The 14,853-nt window shown below is 61.2% G+C and overlaps 1 protein-coding gene across 1 annotated transcript; it reads left to right on the forward strand.

The window, feature by feature from the left end:
- Positions 1-308: 308 nt before the first annotated feature.
- Positions 309-14,683, forward strand: MYO1C (myosin IC). Its single transcript, XM_044430524.1, has 31 exons — positions 309-469; positions 870-985; positions 1,640-1,838; positions 2,210-2,290; positions 2,615-2,794; positions 2,874-2,972; positions 3,089-3,202; positions 3,918-3,989; positions 4,155-4,274; positions 5,132-5,217; positions 5,582-5,687; positions 6,297-6,377; positions 6,834-6,925; positions 7,260-7,354; positions 7,455-7,501; positions 7,657-7,737; positions 7,829-7,934; positions 8,210-8,327; positions 8,573-8,686; positions 8,767-8,843; positions 8,938-9,006; positions 9,240-9,324; positions 9,501-9,660; positions 10,459-10,542; positions 11,082-11,175; positions 11,253-11,308; positions 11,505-11,640; positions 11,914-11,984; positions 12,142-12,239; positions 12,981-13,080; positions 13,375-14,683. Exons 1-31 carry the CDS (start codon positions 344-346, stop codon positions 13,399-13,401), a joined length of 3,090 nt encoding a protein of 1,029 aa, XP_044286459.1. The 5' UTR covers positions 309-343; the 3' UTR covers positions 13,402-14,683.
- The last annotated feature ends 170 nt before the right edge of the window (positions 14,684-14,853 follow it).

The following is a 14,853-nucleotide window of genomic DNA, read 5'->3' on the forward strand; positions in this document are numbered from 1 at the left end:
TCATTTCTCTCCGGTGGTGTGAGGTGCCGGGGACTGCTGCCCTCGCGCTCCGGCCTCACCATGCTAGGCATGAAAGTGGACGGCCTGTTGTCTCAGATCCAGCTGAAAAGGTCCCTGATTCCGGTGGGGTTTCACCTGTCCCACCATGAGGAGGTGAGCACAGGACGGAGCGGGGGGGCCACCCACGTTCTCCTAGTCCCGGTTTTCTGCACTGACAAGGGTCACAAGAGCCTTGGAGGTGCCCCTTGGCCCTCAGCCCTCTCTCCCCCTTCCCTCTCCTCTTTCTGACTCTCCCTTTGGGGTGCCCCTGCAGGCAGCCGGAAGTGACACAGCCCGGCCAGCGATGGAGAGCGCCCTGACGGCCCGGGACCGGGTGGGAGTCCAGGACTTCGTCCTGCTCGAGAACTTCACCAGCGAGGCCGCTTTTATCGAAAACCTGCGCAAACGGTTCAAGGAAAACCTCATCTATGTGAGTGGAAGAGCGCCGCGGGGGCTTGGGGTTCTTGGGCGGTTTGGCCTGGCGGCAGCTCGCCAGCCATGTGCCGGGTGTCCTCGGAGGGGTCCTTGCGCAAACTCGTGGTGGTGGTTTCCCATGTGGTTTCCCATGTGGGGATGCTCCAGGCCAGCTCGCAGCTGAAGCGGCCGGTCACTTGGAGCCCCGGGTGGAGGGGACCCTGGGATGCGAGGACTGAAGAGCCGGGAAGGGCTTTTCCAAGAGGGAGCCCTTGGGCTGCTGGCCAGCGGCTCGAGCACAGAGGGAGAGGCACCGCTCGGCTTGCCACGTTTGGCTGCTGCCCTTCCGCTTGCCCCCGGAGACTCTGCCTCCCCCTGATCCCCTGTGGTGCTCCCTCCCCGCTCCTCCCCCACAGACCTACATTGGCTCCGTCCTGGTCTCGGTAAACCCATACAAGGAGCTGGAAATCTACAGCAAGCAGCACATGGACCGTTACCGTGGCGTCAGCTTCTACGAAGTCTCTCCTCACCTGTAAGTGGGAGCTGTGGGCAGTGTGCCCCCCCGGCCCCCTGGGAGGGGGCAGGTGTTGTCCTCATTGGTCCCTGGCCCAGCCCTCCCCAGGAACCGTGGAGGCATCTCTGCTGGCGTAGCTGGGAGAGGAATATTCTCCATCTAAAGGAAAGGGTTCCAGGAGAACCCTGACGGCGTCTCTGATGGGAGGCAGCCAGCGAGGAGGCGAGCTGGGGCAGGAGACGGGCGACGCCTGCGTGGCGCTCTGGCACCCCCTGCCTGCAGGACCTGGCGGTGCTGCTTGTGGGCCCTAGTGCACAATCGGGGCGGCCTTCCCTGCTTTCCGGGGGGCTTCTGGGGTGGGGAGGGATCCGGCCTCTCTCCTCATTGGCTTCCTGGGGCTGGAAGCGCCTCCGCAAAGCTTTCCCCAGTCAGGGAAGGGCCGAGGGAGTGACCCGCCAAGGGTGAGGCGGGGACCCTCCCTGCCCCCCACCCCGTAGGTGGGGCAGAAATGCACATCTGCGTGGGAAGAGACACTGGAGGCCTTGGCTTGAATAGTGTGGCAAGCAGAAGCCGAACGCCGGTGCGCTGGCTCCAGCCCACCAGGGGCCAGGCCCTGCTGTCTCTGGGGGCTGGCGTGGGACCCTGACGCCTCCCGCTCTCCTCCCCTCGCAGCTACGCCATCGCGGACAACGCCTACCGCTCGCTGCGCACCGAGCGGAAGGACCAGTGCATCCTCATCTCCGGGGAAAGCGGGGCTGGCAAGACAGAGGCCACCAAGAAGGTGCTGCAGTACTACGCCATCACCTGCCCAGCCAGCGAGCAAGTGCAGGCCATCAAGGACAGGCTGCTGCAGTCCAACCCCGTCTTGGAGGTGACGCCTGCGTCCTGCACCCCTTCCCCGGCTCGTGGACCTGGGGAGGGCCGGACGCCGGGGCCCTGTGCCGCTTCAGCTGCTCCGTGGCCAGAACTGACCGCGTGACTGTGGCTGGCCCCAGGCATGATGTGCAGCCGGGCAGGCGGCCGTCAGACTGGTGGAGCCGAAGCAGGGCATTGGCCCCAGCGGAAGGACCTGAGGAACGCCCTGGCCTCCAAGGAACAGAGGCAGGAGGCAGAGTGGGAGGCAGGATGCCCGGGACAGAGACCAGTATCAGGCCAGGAGCGAGCTGAATGTAGCCCGCGGAGCTTTGCCCCAGGCCAGGGGAGGATGGCTCCGTGCTCAGCTCCTCCGCTTCTCTCCTTCAGGCTTTCGGAAATGCCAAAACGTTGCGCAATGACAATTCCAGCCGCTTTGGGAAATACATGGATGTCCAGTTTGATTATAAGGTGTGTATATGGAACTCATCCTGGAACTTAAGAATGGGCAGAAATGATGAGCTGCGCAGAAAAAGCTACTCAAGGAAGGCTTTTTCTGAATCACCCCATTTTCAGTGGAACTGTAGCCCTACGTTAGGGTTAGGCGTGTGCACCAGGGTAGGGTTAGGGTTAGGAAAACGAGGGGTCCTGGCATGGTTTTGAAGGTTGGAAGGTGTTTAGAATGGGCAGAAATGATGAGCTATGCAGAAAAAGCTTCTCAAGGAAGGCTTTTTCTGAATCCCCCCCCCTTCCCGCTCCGCCCCACAATGCCCGCCTCCCCTTGTCTGCCTTTAGGGGGCTCCCATCGGCGGCCACATCCTGAACTACCTCCTTGAGAAGTCCCGGGTCGTGCACCAGAATCATGGGGAGAGGAACTTCCATATATTCTACCAGCTGCTGGAGGGAGCGGAGGATGACCTGCTCCGCCGGCTGGGGCTCGAGAAGAGCCCGCACCAGTACCATTTCCTGGTGAAGGTGAGACCGCGGCCTTTGGGGTGCGGGATGCGGGGCCCTCCCCGCCCTCCGGCTGAGCTCTCCTCCCCACTGTCCTCAGGGTCAGTGTGCCAAGGTCAGCTCCATCAGCGACAAGAGCGACTGGAAGGTGGTGCGCAAGGCCCTGTCGGTCATCAACTTTCGAGATGAGGAGGTGGAGGTGAGCGGGCGCCTTCCTCACCCCCTGCTCCCCTGGAGGTGGGGGCTCCCTGGGGGCTTCTGGCCGGCCAGGCCCCCTCCAGGCCCCCGTCTCCATGGAGCCTCTCCCTGCTGCAGGACCTGCTGAGCATCGTGGCCAGTGTCCTGCACCTGGGGAACGTGCAGTTTGCGGCTGACGACGAGGGCCGGGCGCAGGTGACCACGGAGAACCAGATCAAGTACCTGGCCCGGGTGAGCAAGCCGAGGGCTGGTGGGGGGGGGGGCGCCTACTGGATGCCCCAGAGGGTTTCTTCCTGGCAGCTGGTGGCCAATCAACAGCAGGGAGGGAGCCGGAAGTGCACAGCTGAAGGCCGTGTCCCGCTATAGTTACTTTTTACAAATTGTATTGTTTCACTCAGGGGATTAATTCCCCCCACCCCACTTAGCATCTTCAGAGGAGCTGCAGCAGGTTAGGCTGAGGAAGAGTTCTGGGCTGCAGCTGAGCAGAGACTAGGGCTTAGCCTTTAATGTAAGGTTGTCTCAGCCCTTCCGTTAGCTGAAGCTCTCCGAATGGTGCACGGAGGAGGAGGAGGAGGAGGAGGGGCCTCCCCCTTCAGCCTGGGGCAGATGCCGCCCTTCTGCCCGATCAGAGGTCTCCGGGGCATGGGAGCAACGCAAAATGCCGGCGGCAGCGGGAGAGGTGTTCCCATGCTTCTTCCAGCCCCGAAGCAGCGTGGAGGCGGCCTGGGCGCCTCCTCTTGTCTTCAGGATTGTGGCCCCTGCGGTGTCTTCCTTCCTGGCTGCGCTGGGAGTTTCTGCAGCCCCCGTCTGGGCAGAGGCCTTCCAGAGGGCTGCCGGGAGCAGGCGGGCCTGCCTTTTGCTCACCTTGCCTTCTCAGCCAAGACATACTCTATAAGGGGGCAAAAGGCGGCTGCATGACAGGCCGTCCTTTTCCTGCGTCTTGCAGCTCCTGCAAGTGGAAGGTTCGCTGCTGCGGGAGGCTCTGACCCACAAGGAGATCATCGCCAAGGGCGAGAAGGTGAGAGGAGCCCCCGGGGTGCTTGGTGGCTGGTGGACTGCCTCCCCGTCGGCCCTGCCACCGGCCGTGCCCCCCTGGGCCGAGGGAGCGTGCGGCTGGCATCTGCGTGCGGCCAGCACCTGGCCAGGCCAGGAGGAGACGCATGGCCTCGATCCTCTCTTGCAGCTGATCAGCCCCCTCAACCTCGAGCAAGCGTCCTACGCGCGGGATGCCCTGGCCAAGGCGGTGTACGGGCGCACCTTCTCCTGGCTGGTGAGCAAGATCAACAAGTCTCTGGAGTACCAGGTGAGCATCTGGCGAGGGGCCGGGGACAGGGCCTCCGGAAAGTTGTTTGCATAAAAAAGTCTTTTAAATCATAAAAATGGGAATCAATATTGTGGCCGCGCTTGGTGGAGGAGGTTTTGGGGGTGCATCGCTGAAGGCTGCTGCCGGGGGCCGCGTGGCTGGCGAAGGCGCCGAGGGGGCCAGATTAGCCTCCCCGGGGAGCAGCACATAGGTAATTCAAAGCCCCCCTTGGCCCAGGAGACTTCTCTGACCTCAGCAGAAGAGGTTGGCCGCCTTTGCCTGCGCTCGCCTGGGCCCCATCCATCTGAGCTGCCTCACGCTCAGGAGCCGTGCCCAGCGAGGCCTCCAGCCCCGCGTCTTGCGGCAACTCGCCCCCCGGCTGGGAGTTCTGCATGAGGCGCCTGCGCTGCAGCGCCCTCAGTCGCAGCAGTGTTGGCAGCGAGAGCTGGGCAGCTTTGCACCTGCCTGTCGCCCAATGGGCTGCGAGACACGGATTTTCTCGGGGAGGCCATGGAGGGGAAGTGCCCTCAGGGGGGAGAACGCAGGCGCCCTGCCCTTGCACTTCCCCTCTTTTCTGCTGGATGGAGGGCCCCCTCCCCATGCTTGTTTCCCTGGCACATGGGCCAAGTCACTCTGTTTGATGGGAGAAGAACGGGCCCTCCGCTGCCGTGGGGCAGTCTAGGGATGCGGAGGCTTTTCCCCAGGGGATGGCTGAATGGAAGGAGGGCCCTATTTGGGGTGGGGGGAGCGCAGAAGGCCACTCTTGCACTCCCGTGCTGAGGGAGGGAGAAACCTGGTCACGCGGCCCGAGAGAGGCGTCTTCTCCCGCAGCCACTTCCCGCCTGTCCCTCCTGCAGGAGACGGAGCGCATGGGCTGGAGGAAGAGCTCGACCGTGCTGGGCCTGCTGGACATATACGGCTTTGAGGTCTTCCAGCACAACAGGTGAGCGCATGCGGCTCCCAAGGACCGGGGCGGCCTGCCCATGCCCAGGCCTGCGTCGAGGGCAGCTGAGTGGGTTCCTCCCGGGGCCCACAGGCGAGCCTCGCCGCGAGGGCGGTTCCTGCAAGTTCCCTGCCGGGGCCCCAGGGCCAGGCTGGCCTCGGGAAGCAGCAAAGAGGCGGCCGCACAGCCCGCCGTTGCCCAGCCCTCCGTGGGCTCCCTCGGGCCCGTTCCCAGCGGGGGGGCGGTGCACGTCCTGCTGCTGGGGCCAGGTGGAGCAGAAGGGGGTCTGTCTCCGCCGCCCTGAGGCCGGCCTCTCTCGCCCTTTCCCTCAACGTGCTGGTACGGCTCTTTCGCACGGCTGCAGCTTCGAGCAGTTTTGCATCAATTACTGCAACGAGAAACTGCAGCAGCTGTTCATTGAGCTCACCCTGAAGTCGGAGCAGGAGGAGTACGAGGCTGAGGGCATCGCGGTAAGCGCTGTCTGGGGGTCCTGGGGTGTCTGGAGGGGCCAGCCAGGATCTACTGGGTCCTTCCGGGGCTGCCTCCCCTTCCTTGTTGGAGGGGGTCTTTCCTGAGCCCAGAACAGTGCTAGAATTGAGTGGCCGCTTCTTGGCTTTTCCGTTCTCTCAAAGGCGAGCCCTAAAAGGGTCACATTTGTGGGGCACCTCAACCTGGGGGCCCAGCCTGGCCTCTGGGGTACCACAGAGAGCCGCACTCCCCTTCTCTGGGTGGCCTGCTCTAAAAGCGTGAAGTGCCCTTTGAAGGGGCTGCTGGGGGCAGGAGGAGCTTCAGGCTAAGGGGAGCAGGTCTCGTTCTCCTGCCTGTGCCCCCCCCCCCCCCGAGAGCATCTCCAAGTGGGAACGAAGCTCTGAAAGCCATCCCTGCAGCTCCGTCCAAGCAAGGCAGGCGTGTGCAGCCGGGCAGGCCGACTGCGCTCTGCTCAGGTGGGGGCCAGGCTGCAGGGCCAGAGATGCACCGCTTGGCCTGCCCACCCCCGCCCCCCTCGGAGTGCCGCAGCCCCATCCCTCGCCTCATGCCGGCCGTGTCCTGTCTTTTCTCCCCGCTACCTGAAACGCCAGTGGGAGCCGGTCCAGTATTTTAATAACAAAATCATCTGTGACTTGGTGGAAGAGAAATTCAAAGGCATCATTTCAATTTTGGTAAGTCCTCAGGAATGCTTTGAGGAGGGAGTGCAGGGAGGGGGCTCCGCAGGGCGAGGCTGCGGTGGCCGAGGGTCTGTCGGGCCAGCCGGGCCTCCTTGGACGGGCTGCGCAGGCCCCTGCTGTGCCCACATCGTTCTTCCGGGGGAGGCTGCTGAGGCCGGGGCTGACCAGGTGCCACGCCAGAGCCGGCCCACACCAGCTGCCGCGGCGCCACAGCCCCCCTTGCCGTCCCTCTGTGGGTCTTGATCGGGGTCCTGCCATGTGCCGTCCCTCCTCCCGGCTTTGCTGTCTGCCTGTCCAGCAGGCCAAGTCCGGCTGGCCCCACGCAGAGCGTGGTGGGGGGACTGCCGTGCTCCCGGCGAAGCCCCGCTCTGCCGCGCTGGGGAGGGGGAGGCCATGCGTGCTCCCCCCGGCTGCTGGGCTCTGCCCCCTGATCGCCTGGCTTCCCCGCAGGATGAGGAGTGCTTGCGACCCGGAGATGCCACGGACATGACGTTCCTGGAGAAGCTGGAGGAGACCGTCAGGAAGCACCCCCACTTCCTCACGTGTGTTGGCCAGGAGCTGCGTCTGTGTCCCTCGGAAGGAGGGAGGGAGGGCGGGGGGCTAAGACGCCAGTCAGCGTCTTGGTTGGTTAAGGTTTAGCACCCCACTGGCCTAAAGCTTGTTAAGAATCATAGTTAAATGCTAAAGATGTTACTGGTCGCCCCAGGCTGGTTGCAGCCAGGCGGCCTGGCACGTGGGCCGCCTCCTGGCCCAGCCCGGCCTCTGCACGTGGGCCACGTCCCACCAGCCCTTCTGCGGCTGCGCCTGCTTCGTGCCTGCTCCTCGTCCAGCTCGTCACCCGCAGGCCTGGCTCAGCAGCCTCCGGTCTTTCCACAGGCACAAACTGGCCGATGCCAAGACCCGCAAATCCTTGGGCCGGGAAGAATTCCGCCTCTTGCACTACGCCGGGGACGTCACCTACAGTGTGACAGGTAGGCGCACCTGCCCTCCTGTGTGTGGTGCCCCCTTTCCAGGCCGCGCCATTGCCTTCCCTGCCTGGCCCCAGCCAGCTGACTCGGCTTTCCTCCCTAGGCTTCCTGGACAAGAACAACGACCTTCTGTTTCGGAATCTCAAAGAGGTGAGCGCCAGGCTGGCCTGCGCCTCCCGGCAGGCACCCCATCCCTCTCGTGGCTCCTCGGTGGGAGGGAACGGCCCTTCAGTGCTCTCCAGAGAGCCCCTCAGCACACCCTGATTGCGCGGCCCAAGAGTGATGCTCTGTGTTTGCTCCGGCAGGCCATGTGTGACTCGGAGAACCCCATCATCAGCCAGTGCTTTGAGCGGGCGGAGCTGACCGACAAGAAGAGGCCAGAGACGGTAAGGGGCCCAGTCCGCCCCAGCCCCACACCGCTCTCCTCCTCCCTCCTGGCAGTGGGGCCTTCCTGACTCCTCCCCTTCCCCCGTGCAGGCAGTGACACAGTTCAAGAACAGCCTCTCCAAGCTGATGGAGATCCTGATGTCCAAGGAGCCCTCCTACATCCGCTGCATCAAGCCCAACGACGCCAAGCAGGCCGGTACGGCTGCGCCCAAAGCGTGTGCCCAGGAAGGCCCGCAGGCCGATTGCTCCAAGCGCCCAGGAAGCCCCAGAGTGACCCGGACGGGCACTGAGCTGGGAGCCTCCCCTTCCGTTTGTCTCCACCAATTCGGTTCTGCGGAAGCGGCTCGGCCTGTGATGAGGGCTGGGGCTTCCGGTGGGCCCGTCCCTGAGCACGAATCCAAACTGGAGAGCCGTGTGCCCCTTCTCGTACTTCCCTTGGTGGGTTAGCTCTCCATTCCGCTCTTTCTCTAGGCCGGTTTGAAGAAGTTTTGATCCGGCATCAAGTTAAGTACTTGGGCTTGATGGAGAACCTGCGAGTGCGGAGGGCAGGTTTTGCCTACCGGCGGAAATACGAAGTCTTCCTGCAGAGGTAGGAGGTACCTGCCCTGCGCAGGTGCAGTGTGGGCCCCTCGGAAGGGGGGTGGCTCCTGGTGGTAGACGGACGTGTGGGTGGGGTGTGCTTGGCAGCCGGAGCCCCCTGCGTGCCCGGCAATGCTGCTGCACGGGCCAGCCAGGCCCAAGGCACCCCCGTGAGCAGGATGCCTCTCCCAAAACTCCCGGGCGCTGGCTTGTTCCTCCGCACCCCAGTGCACCGGCCTTCCCTTCTCCGCCCAGGTACAAGTCGCTGTGCCCCGGAACGTGGCCCACCTGGGATGGGAGGCCCCAGGACGGCGTGGCGGTGCTCCTGAAGCACCTGAGCTACAAGCCGGAGGAGTACAAGATGGGCAGGTGCGTGCCGGAGGTTGGGCTCGCGAGGCCCTGTGATCCCGCCGGGGCGGAGCAGGCCTCACGCACACGTCTCTTTCCAGGACGAAAATATTCATTCGCTTCCCCAAGACTCTGTTTGCGACGGAAGATGCCTTGGAAGTCCGCAAGCAGAGCCTGGGTGAGTCTGCCGGGCCAGTCTAAACCGCGGGCTCTGGGGACCACCTCCCAGCTGCTCGCCTTGCTCAGCCCGCCTCTTCTCCCCTCAACTTCAGCCACCAAGATCCAGGCAGCCTGGAGAGGGTTCTATCGGAGGAAGAAGTTCCAGCAGATGAAGCGCTCAGGTAGCAAACTGTTTCCCAAGAGGCCCGCAAATGCCCAGCCGTGGGAGGATGCCCACACCTCTGAAGGCCGGCCGAGGTGCCCCTCTAAGGGGGCGCTCTGGAGCACTGGGCCAGGAAAGGAAGTGCTCGAGCCGCCGAGGGGCATCGGAGGCGAGGGCCAGGGCAGAGCTGCAGCCCCCCCAGTCTCAGTGCCTGGGAGAGCAGTGGCATCCCTCTCTCTCAACTCTCTCTAGCCATCACCATCCAGGCGTGGTGGCGGGGAACGCTGGGCCGCCGCAGGGCCGCCAAGAGGAAGTGGGCCGCGCAGACCATCCGACGGTATGTGGTCCCTTACCCAGACCCCCCCCCCCCCCGGCAGAGAGCAGGAGCTCCTGCGGGTCCCCGATTCCCTGCCTCTTCCCCGCGGTCCCTCCCCAGTTTGGTGCTGCAAGAGAGGCCCCCACCCGTCGATGGCCTGCGGCAGCCGCCTCTCCCTCCTTGTGTCCCCCCCCAAGGTTCATCAAGGGCTTCATTTACCGGAATTACTCCCGCTGTCCCGAGAACGAGTATTTCCTCGACTACATCCGCTATGCCTTCCTGATGAACCTGAAGCGCAACCTGCCCAAAAATGTGCTGGACAAGTCCTGGCCGGTGGCGCCCCCCTCCCTCAGAGAGGTAGGCCTGGTGGGAGGGCCCACGGCACCCTTTGGCCTGGCAGCGCCCTCTGTCTCCCTTCCCCTCTGGCGAGGGCCCTGGGGGTCCCTGGCAGCATCCGTCCCGCTGGGCCAGAGGGGCTGGAAGGCTGCCTCCTTTCAGTGTCAAGTTGGGCCAACCTGATGGAAAATGAATCGAATTTCTGCAGACCAAGCGAAGGGCGGCAAGGATGAGCCGTGCAGGGAAAGCCACTCAGGAAGGCTTTTTCAAAATCGCCCTCTTTCCAATGGAACTTTACCCCCATATTAGCGTTAGGGGTGTGCCCCAGGGCAAGGTCAGGGTTAGAAAAACGAGGGGCCCTGGCATGAAGCGTTGTGGGCCTCCCACGCCACCCAGCGTGGCTGCTGGTGCTGCAGGAGGAGACGCTTATACTTCCAGAGAGCTTTTTTGCCTGAGGTCCAGGCAACTTTGCTGCTTGCCGACCCTGGCAAACCTCGGACGTTGCATTGTGCTTCTGCTCGGACCCGGTCACGTCACTTGAGGGCAGCGTTATGTGCAGTGACTGGGCCCAGAGACCCGTGCAAACGGCTCGAAGTCCTCTGCCAGCGGAGCCCGTCTCCTGAAGCAGAAAGGGGACGTGATCTCCGCAGGCCGAGTCCGTGCCGACCCCACTCGCTGACCGGGGAGGGGGTTGCTCCGGCAGCGTCTTTGGCCTCCCTTCCCCTAGAGCCCTTCTTGTCTCGGCCCTGCAGCCTCTCCCCCTGCCGGCCCTTTTCTTGCCACCAGCGGCCCGTGCAGCTCTGTCCGCTTCTTCTCCAGGCTTCCCAGCTGCTGAGAACGCTCTGCATGCAGAACATGGTCTGGAGCTACTGCAAGAGAATCAGCCCGGAATGGAAGCAGCAGGTGGGCAGCCTCCTTCCAAGTGCCTCCGGGGAACTGAGGCCGCTTGCGTACCCAGAGGAGCCGCACGGGGCACGAAGACTCCCGTTTGAGGGAAGAGCAGCTGGCGATGTCGCCGCAGGCTGCTGGGCCGTGGCCGGGGAGGCGAGGCGAGGCGAGGCGCTCGTCCCCACTCAGCCCTGAAGCTGACCAGGTGCCTCTGGGCCAGAGAAGGGCCAGGGAAGCCGCCAGGGGCCCTTTCCGAGGGGAGGAGGAGGGACAGTAGCGTAATCGTAGCAGTGCCACGGGCTCGGGGCCAGCCAGCTACTCTTGATGGCCTCATTGCAGCCTTGTGGTCAGTTACTGTTGCAAATGTTCAATTCCAGCAGGGCTCCTCCCTTGTCACTGTGGCCAGTGAGGGAAAAGGCGACTGCATTGAGCCTTCCAGGGGGGAAGAAGGAGGTTGGCTGCCAGAGCTGGTGGCTGCCAAACTGGCTGTGTCAGTCGCCTGGCTGGCTCCTGCCTCTGCAGCTTGGATTTCAGCTGTTTTGCCTCCCTTGCAGCTGGAGCAGAAAGTGGTGGCCAGTGAGATCTTTAAGGATAAGAAGGACAACTACCCGCAGAGTGTCCCTCGGCTCTTCCTAAATACCCGGCTTGGTAAGTGCCGCTCGGGCTGGCTGGCTTCTGGGCTGCGCAGAGGCTGCTTCTAACCCATTGCCCCCACCCCTCGGCAGGTAATGAAGAGATCAGTGCCAAAATCCTGCAGGTGCTTGGAGATGAGGCGCTCAAGGTAAGCTGCTGGTCCTGCCAAGGCAGCCTCCCCGCCCCTTCCAGAGAGCCGCCGTCTTGCCAGGCTGGCCTCACGGTTTCACAAGGAAACTTTGGCCGTCTCTGCCCAGCCCCAAGCTCCAGCCCGGCCAGCGGGAGTGGCGGCGCTGGCGGGCAGTGTCCCTACACGCTGCTGGAACGAATGGTGCCTGTTTCAGTATGCAGTCCCCGTGACCAAGTACGACCGGAAAGGCTACAAGGCCCGAGCCCGGCAGCTGCTGCTCACCCAGAACGCCGTCGTGCTGGTCGAGGAGTCCAAGCTCAAGCAGCGCATCGACTACGCCAACTTGACAGGTGCGGAGAGGGAAGGGCTAGGAAGCCCCTGCTGAAGCCGCTTTTCTTCTGCTTTTTCCACCTGGGAGTTTTGCTGCTCATGAGGCCCAGTCTGGAGCCGCTGCTTGGCTTGAGGGCTTGGAAGTGCACAAGGGGCAGAGGAGCTGGCGGGGTCCCAGCCGCCGTCCCTCCCCCCCCCCGGCCGCGGGGGCAGCCCATGCTCTCTTCTGCCCCTTGTTCCATCTGCGCCGCCTCCCCGCTTTCTGACCTGAGCGCCCCTTTCTTGTCCGGCAGGTATGTCGGCAAGCAGCCTGAGCGACAGCCTCTTCGTGCTTCACGTGCTCCGGCAGGACAACAAGCAGAAGGTACTGCTCCAGCCCAGCACTGGCGGCAGTGTGGAGTGTGGTGCCGGGGGCTTCCTGCCTCGCACGGATGGGTGGGTGGGGGGCATGGAGGCGCGTCCCTCCCGCGCTGCCAGGCAGCCCCAGAATCGTTCCCAAGGACTTCGGGCTTTGCTTGCAGGGGGATGTTGTACTCCAGAGTGACTTTGTCATTGAAACCCTGACCAAAATCGCCATCAGTGCCAACAAAGTGAATAGTGTGAATATCAACCAGGGCAGGTGAGTTTCCTTCCTTTTTTCAAATGCAAGTATCCTGGTTTTCCTTGGAAAACAAGCTCCAGAGCATTGGTCTGCACAGCCCTGGGGGATGCTCCCCCTCTTCCTACAACAGGGACCGAGGCAAAGGATCCGTGCTCTTTCCTGCTCTTGTCAGGCTCTGCACAGATTGTCAAAGCCTGCGGGACCCGCCTCGAGCTGGCGCGTCCCAGCAAAGGAGGGCGTGCGATGCTGCGGAGCCTGCTTTCCCATGTATTGTGTGGCACTCGCAGAGCAACCCGGTCTCCGACCACGGCAGTTCGGAGCTGGTGCCGTGACCTGAAGGTCTCCTGGTCCAGTCTCCCGGCATAGGAGAGCCCAGAGACTGTGGCTTACATGGTCGTTGTAGGGTTTATGAGCAGAACAGATGAGAAGCCCTTGGTCGGGATGCTCCAGATACTGGATTGCAGAAGCTAGCCCTCTTTTATTTTATAAATCTATATCATGCTTTCATCTTCAAAAGCTGCCCTTTGCATGGGCTTCCGTATTATTTTGCTGGCATGTTGGTGCAGCAGCGAGCGAGCGAGCCGTCCAGACCATGGTGACGGCCTTGGTGCTGCATGACGCAGCCGGGCCGGTAGTTAGCCCTGCTTTTGTGCAGACTGGCACAGTGCCCCTGCTGTTGCACCTGGGGGAGTCTGCCCAGCAACACAGGTAACACCCCTCGCCCGAGCTGCTCCCAAGGCGCTTTCCTTGCTTCTGCAGCATCAAGTTCACCGTCGGCCAAGGCAAAGAGGGCATCATCGACTTCACGTCAGGATCCGAACTGCTGATAGCCAAAGCCAAGAATGGCCATCTCGCGGTAGTAAGTGCTGCTGCTGTGCAAGCGGTGCGGCTCCGTGCAGCTTATGCCCTGCTTCTCGTGGGGTTTGTGGTGGGGACAGGAATAACCGAACCCTCACCTGCACCCCCCCCCCCCCGACTGCGGCTTCGCGAGTGTTTGCGCTTCCTTCCCGGGCTTGGCGTGCTGCCGCAGCTCCTAGCCAAAGGCGTTTTCCCTTTGGAGAGATTCCGAGCGGGGCCGCACACCAAGGGTGGATTTAGGTGCACTGCTGGGAGTGGTGAAAGGGAACACACAGCGTGTCGTCTCTCTCCTCAGGTGGCTCCCCGTTTGAATTCCCGATGACAAGAGTTGCCCCTTGCAAGGGAACTTTTCCTCCTCCGTTTGACTGCGTTCTATGCCTTTGGTCGGACATTTTCCCTGCCAGCCTTTTGTGGGTGGGGACTGCTTTGCAGCTATCCTTTCTAGCTACCAAAGACCTGCACATCCAAAGAATTGTTTTAATTGTGTCCTTTGGTTTCCATCAGACCAAAGATCTTTCCCTGGCACAAGTGGCTGCTGACCAACACTGGACACTCTGCAGCTCCAGTGCAAAACTTGTCTGGCCATAAAACAGCAGCTGCAAGAGGGGGAGGGGATTCTCCACACTTTCAACCGATTGCCAAATTTTCTACAAATATTTTATGAAAACATTTTTTAGATTTCGATGCTTTGTATCAAGACTTAAAAAGCCATAATGTATAAATGAGTGAAATTCTGTAAATATATCCTAACACATATGGGATGCTTGCACTATGGAAGTGGTTTCTGAGTGGAAAAGCTGTGATCATGATCCAACTGTTGCCCCCATCTTGTGCTCCCAGCCTGGATCCTCGGGTCTGCATGAGGGCGATCAGTGTAGTTCAGTGGGAAACCACCTGTGCGAACTTTCTTCCTTACACAAACTGTCTTGTATCTCCGTCTTCCTTGCCTTAAAGCCTTACTACAGCTGCTGCTTCTCCCGTTTCCAGAGGGGTGTAGGAATGGTTTTCACAATGCATGGAAGTGAAATTGGGAGCTAAAAAGCGCCTTCCCAAAGCGTAGTTTCAGGAAGAGACAGACTTTTAATTCAGTCACCCTGTTTTTTGGGAGTTGCAAGTATTTTGGGCCCTCTTAAAAGCTAGTAGCGAAGAGCTGGGACTTTTGTGAACATGGTAGTTATGGTTCTCTTTGCCAGTGGTTTTATTTCTAAATAGTTAACCCAACTATTCAGATATGAGAAACACATACTGAAACAAGCTTTTTTCCAGTTCTCAATTACTCTGTGTGCATCGATGGTCCAAAAATTTTTTTTAAGCGCAGAGGCTAGAAATAATGCTGCTTCTGCTGCCATATCTACCCAGCCGAAGATGTTCCCCCAAGGGAAGTATGTAATGTTCAGTACCAGTACAGATCGGATCTGTTCAACAGCCTCCCCACCCCCACATGGCCTGCAGATGCAGAACGTATTCTGTTCCCCTGCCAGTGGTCACAGCTGCATCAGGCCTGGAATGCTGCCTATTCTATAGTGTATATAAGATTTAATGCTGTGTGCACTATGCTATATAAATCAAGGTATACAAGCCAAATAAATTTTTACTAAATTTTTTTTTTTGGTGTCATACGTTGTAGGTGGTTCAACTCACTTTTAAGGACAGCATCCTTCAAGGCAAGGCTTCACTCAAAAGGCACTATACCAGGATATCATGACCTTTCAAATGTAATAGTAAAAATTTAAGTATGTGACAGTGTCCTGAAGAAGATTGGGCAGCTGGGACT

Source organism: Varanus komodoensis, unplaced genomic scaffold (genome assembly GCF_004798865.1).
Source record: "Varanus komodoensis strain SLA01 unplaced genomic scaffold, ASM479886v1 scaffold20_3, whole genome shotgun sequence".
Lineage (NCBI taxonomy): Eukaryota > Metazoa > Chordata > Lepidosauria > Squamata > Varanidae > Varanus > Varanus komodoensis.

Excerpts from the sequence above, each read along its gene's own strand:
- MYO1C (XM_044430524.1), top strand. The coding sequence starts at position 344 with ATGGAGAGCGCCCTGACGGCCCGGGACCGGGTGGGAGTCCAGGACTTC. Across the intron at positions 7,935-8,209 it reads CAACGACGCCAAGCAGGCCG|GCCGGTTTGAAGAAGTTTTG; the intron begins GTACGGCTGCGC and ends CTCTTTCTCTAG. Across the intron at positions 11,641-11,913 it reads CGACTACGCCAACTTGACAG|GTATGTCGGCAAGCAGCCTG; the intron begins GTGCGGAGAGGG and ends CTTGTCCGGCAG.